Here is a 5,000-nt window from a genome sequence, read left to right on the forward strand (position 1 = left end):
GGAAAGATCAATACAGGTCTAAGAACTGCATGGTGAGAGGAGAGAGAGAGAGAGAGAGAGAGAGAGAGAGAGAGAGAGAGAGAGAGAGAGAGAGAGAGAGAGAGAGAGAGAGAGAGAGAGAGAGAGAGAGAGAGGAGAGAGAGAGAGAGAGAGAGAGAGAGAGAGAGAGAGAGAGAGAGAGAGAGAGAGAGAGAGAGAGAGAGAGAGAGAGAGAGAGCAACAAGGAAAGATCAATACAGGTCTAGAAACTGCATGGTGAGAGAGAGAGATCAACAACAAGGAAAGATCAAGGGATTAACATCAAGAGACAAAGAGAGATTTTCATTTGTCACACAGGTCGCGGATTCGAATGGACAAAATCACGAACCCATTTAGGCCTGACGTCGACATAAAAAAAAGTCTTCTGAAATATATACATTCAAAGATTTGTGCCACATTTTCATGATTTTTCAAAAATAGCAGACCTACAAGCTCGTAGCGCGCCACTCGGTGCCGCTACCAGAGCTTGTAGATCTGCTATTTTTCAATAGCTAAAGTAGAACATAATGCTTAGTTAAAACACCAAAAGGGGTTCCCGTCCAGAATGGGTTAATCAGAGCATTCAGTGTTCCAGTAGACGCGTCTTACTATATAATAATGATTTGCATTTTTATAGCGCTTTTCCAAGTGCTCAAAACGCTTTACAACGGTTCATTCATTCACACATTGGTCCTCATTCACAAAGGAGAAATACGCCAGAGTGTAACGGAAGCGTACCGGTCCGGAAGCGTATACAGATGCGGGAAATTCCGTCCGATCACGCTACGTTGTTTTGCCGTGCAATTCAAAGAGCGGTGTGTACCACAGGTACGCAGGTGTATGTCATAAAGAATGCGAGCGGGTGCCAAATGATCGGGAAAATCACCCGACAACTTCATTTGCATTGATCCACGCCCCATTTCACACCATAAAAGGCGTCAAGCATGACTCAGCAGACAGCAGTAAAAAAAACAAAAAAGAACTATAGGCCTTACAGCTCAAACGAAATAGAGGTCCTCCTGACGGAATGCAACAACATAATGATATTTTCCAGTATAGTGGCTTCACAAATTAAAATAAAAATGATTGCTGGAAAGAAATTAGGCTATATTAGGAAATTAAAAGAAAATGATCTGACCATGTCAAGCGCCGGAGCGACGACCACCACCTGCAGTCTCTTTTTTTACATCCATATACCATTACATTTGTGCGTGATTCTTTATATTGTCTATAGCCTACCATTAAACTATAAAAATCATTTTCCCAAGCTTACAAAACGGTGAACGCTGCTCCGCACCGCTACAGCAATGGCAAGCTGACTTACGGTATAAAATGCAGCTTGGCCATTTATTTATTTAAGTTCGGAACCAAGGCAGCAAGCTAGCCTATACTTGGCAATTATATTATAAAGCCTTTTCTTTTCTATTGAACAATAGCTCACTCACACCTTTGCAGAGGTAAAACATATATCCGATATTTTTATCAGAGCTGCATTGATTCATGCAGGGAATAGATTAATATCATCTCACTGTCATCTGTCTGAATTCCATGGGGAGAATGGATTTGTTCGGATCATGGACACGTAGGCATAGGCCTATAGCTATTTAAAATTTCAACCATATACGGCGGGTAGCCTCCTCTTTGTCAGATCTAAGTGCAGGTTCATTTCATGATGTCGTCATATTAAAATGATTCACGGGACATTTGGCACCAAACTTGATTGATCTCATGATGAGATCAATGTAGTAGCCTACAGCCTAGCTATAAGTTCCCCATATTATAATTAATTAAGGTGCACTGGCTTAAAACTATGACTGGCCGAATTGCACGCGCTGATTCAATAATGTGGACTTCTATATTTTTATAGGGCTAATTAGCCCTCGTGACTGCTGTCTGTCTGTCAGACCGGCATGTCTGTGAACCATAGAAATAATCTGTTCTGTCCGGGCCAGGCTCACCGTTATATTCATTTTCCAATGTGAATTTCACCCAGATTGGACTGTCCACACACACACACACACCGACAGTGTGACTCAAAGGAGCTCCGTAACAAAACAATTTCAATAGGCCTACTGCAGGCATTACTACACTAAACAACGTTGGATTCGTACAGTGCAGAATGCAGATAAGTGTATGTTCTTATAATAATTGTGAGTTTGTTTTTTAACATGCAGCGCGAGTCCGCGAGAGCCGATCTACAAGCTCACAACGCGTTGCACTGCGAGTAGAAAGCTGTCAAGTGAGCAGCGCAATCGCGCATGCTAGAAATATCCTAATAAATAAATAAAAAGGTGTCGGGCTTGCAGGGGCAGTTTCTGTATGGGACTCTAGGCTAACCTGCCTCTAGAATGCTTGCATTTAGGCATACAAGTGATACTTGGCTTTTATATAAGCTATCATTTTTTTTATGTGCTGACCAATGTTGACACATGCCTACATATTTTATCTGAGGTTTGGGGTTTTAATTGAGTCCGCATGAAGACTAAAGCCTTCTGAATAAATCTACGCAAGCAGTACACGACCATGAGAGCTGGCGCAGCTTATAGCGGAGTTTCAGACCAAACAACGTCACCGTCAAGTTCACGTTCAACTGATGTGGGAATCCACGTAAATGCCTGTCCGCTCACGCTCCGCTCACGTTACGTAACGTTATGAGCGTAAACGCCGTTGTGAATGAGGCCCATTGGGAGGTGAAGCGGCGAACAGTCGACGCCAGCGTCCTCACTTCCCACATTCACACACCAATGGTGGCAAGCTCACACCGACCAACTCATCGGAGGCAATGTAGGGTTCAGTGTCCTTCCATCTTAAAGATACTTTACCGTAGTGGTGGTAATAGTGGAGACAGCATCTTCCATCTTAAAGATACTTTACCGTAGTGGTGGTAATAGTGGAGCCAGCATATTCCATCTTAAAGATACTTTACCGTAGTGGTGGTAATAGTGGAGCCAGCATATTCCATCTTAAAGATACTTTACCGTAGTGGTGGTAATAGTGGAGCCAGCATCTTCCATCTTAAAGATACTTTACCATAGTGGTGGTAATATTGGTGCCAGTATCTTCCATCTTAAAGAGACTTTACCGTATTGGTGGTAATAGTGGAGCCAGCATCTTCCATCTTAAAGATACTTTACCATAGTGGTGGTAATATTGGTGCCAGTATCTTCCATCTTAAAGATACTTTACCATAGTGGTGGTAATATTGGTGCCAGTGTCTTCCATCTTAAAGAGACTTTACCGTATTGGTGGTAATATTGGCGGCAGTGTCTTCCATCTTAAAGATGATGCTGGTCTGTCGCTGGCCGTCTTGCAGCTCCACTCCTGTGATGGTGGCGGTGGAGTTTCCCGAGGAAACATAGAGGTCAAACGGTTTGTCAAAGGTCAGGTATTCTCCTGTGGACTGAGGAGAGGAGCAGAACACAACAGTGGTGGAACAAAGTACTCAATTTGTTTTACTTAAGTAAAAGTATCGATACTGCAATGTAGAATCACAATGTAAAATCGCCAAAGTAACTAGTAACTATAACGTTTTCAAATAATTGTACTAATGTACTAATGCATGTCAAACTGGGGGTCCTTGAAATTAAAATGGTTGATAATCACTGCTAGAGCCGTACAAATCTTCTCTTATATGGGGTTTCCCTGGCATATCCTTTTCAAATGGGGGTCCGTGGGCAAATACATGTAAATGTGGGGGTCCTTGACATGAAAGAGTTTGAGAAGCACTGTTCTATTTACCTTAAAGGAACCTATGCTAATGGTTTCCCCGCCGCCGGCGTTGATGTCCGTTAAACCATCGATCATGTTGATGTACTTCACCTGCGCTGCTTCACCGGACGGGAACTTAGGGAGAGTTGTCTGACAGAGAAGAACAAGAAGAACACAGAGATGTCAGGTTAACAAGAGCAACAAGAAGAACACAGAGATGACAGGTTAACAAGCCGGAGAGCAAATGAGAATGATGAGTTAATGTCAAGTTCCTTCTTGAGAGAGAGAGAGAGAGAGAGAGAGAGAGAGAGAGAGAGAGAGAGAGAGGGAGAGGGAGGGAGAGGGAGAGTGTGTGCATTTATACGCGCGAAGAAGCAGCAAGGAAGCGCGGACTGGTGGATGGAAATGGCTAGTTGAAGCCGCGTACGCGCAAGCGTCATTTCCATCTGAGACGTCTGGACTAGGCGTTTCTTGACGCGACAGTTGTAGTTGTACCCAGAGAGAGAGAGAGAGAGAGAGAGAGAGGGTGTGAGAAATACTAGACATTGACAAAAGTCAGGCCAGGTCAGCCTGATGTGTCTCAGTGGACCTATACTCACATCAATCTGATGTGTCTCAGTGGACCTATACTCACATCAATCTGATGTGTCTCAGTGGAAACATACTCACATCAATCTGATGTGTCTCAGTGGACCTATACTCACATCAATCTGATGTGTCTCAGTGGACCTATACTCACATCAATCTGATGTGTCTCAGTGGACCTATACTCACATCAATCTCGATCTGGACGACGGCAGCAATAACAAAAGCCAGAGCAGCCAGCATCATCCCCACGGTCATTCTCTTCAACGGACTGTATTGGACACACACACACACGAGCACACACACACGAGCACACACACACACACACACACACACACACACACACACACACACACACACACACACACACACACACACACACACACACACACACACACACACACACACACACACACACACACACACACACACGTTTATTTATTTACATTAACATGGCAACTTGAACAATGACTAAGTGCTTCATTCCCTAAAGACACAAGGAACTCACGTGAAGTTGAGCTTGCACTTGGCAATAAGAGGATAGATGCAGCTGTCCACGATGGGAACCAGGGCCAGAATCAAGATGGGATTCACAGTCTAGCGGAGAGAGAGAGAACAAGGAACAGTCTGATCACTTTTACAATTACAATTACGAGTTGACATAAGGAAATGGCAATAAGACTATTTTG

General features: G+C 43.6%; 1 protein-coding gene across 1 annotated transcript in view; it reads right to left on the reverse strand.

Moving 5' to 3' along the window:
* The window catches only part of LOC306917172 (solute carrier family 15 member 1-like), a gene marked incomplete at its 5' end in the record, with an annotated part of 43,825 nt that overhangs the window by 18,153 nt on the left and 20,672 nt on the right, over positions 1 to 5,000 (reverse strand). Inside the window, 4 exons of the mRNA XM_079495305.1 lie at positions 3,257 to 3,418; positions 3,757 to 3,876; positions 4,501 to 4,582; positions 4,820 to 4,908. Of these exons, the coding sequence (XP_079351431.1) occupies positions 3,257 to 3,418; positions 3,757 to 3,876; positions 4,501 to 4,582; positions 4,820 to 4,908 (453 nt within the window). The remainder of the gene's footprint in view (positions 1 to 3,256; positions 3,419 to 3,756; positions 3,877 to 4,500; positions 4,583 to 4,819; positions 4,909 to 5,000) is intronic.

The sequence above is a fragment of the Electrona antarctica genome (genome assembly GCF_951216825.1).
Source record: "Electrona antarctica genome assembly, chromosome: 24".
Lineage (NCBI taxonomy): Eukaryota > Metazoa > Chordata > Actinopteri > Myctophiformes > Myctophidae > Electrona > Electrona antarctica.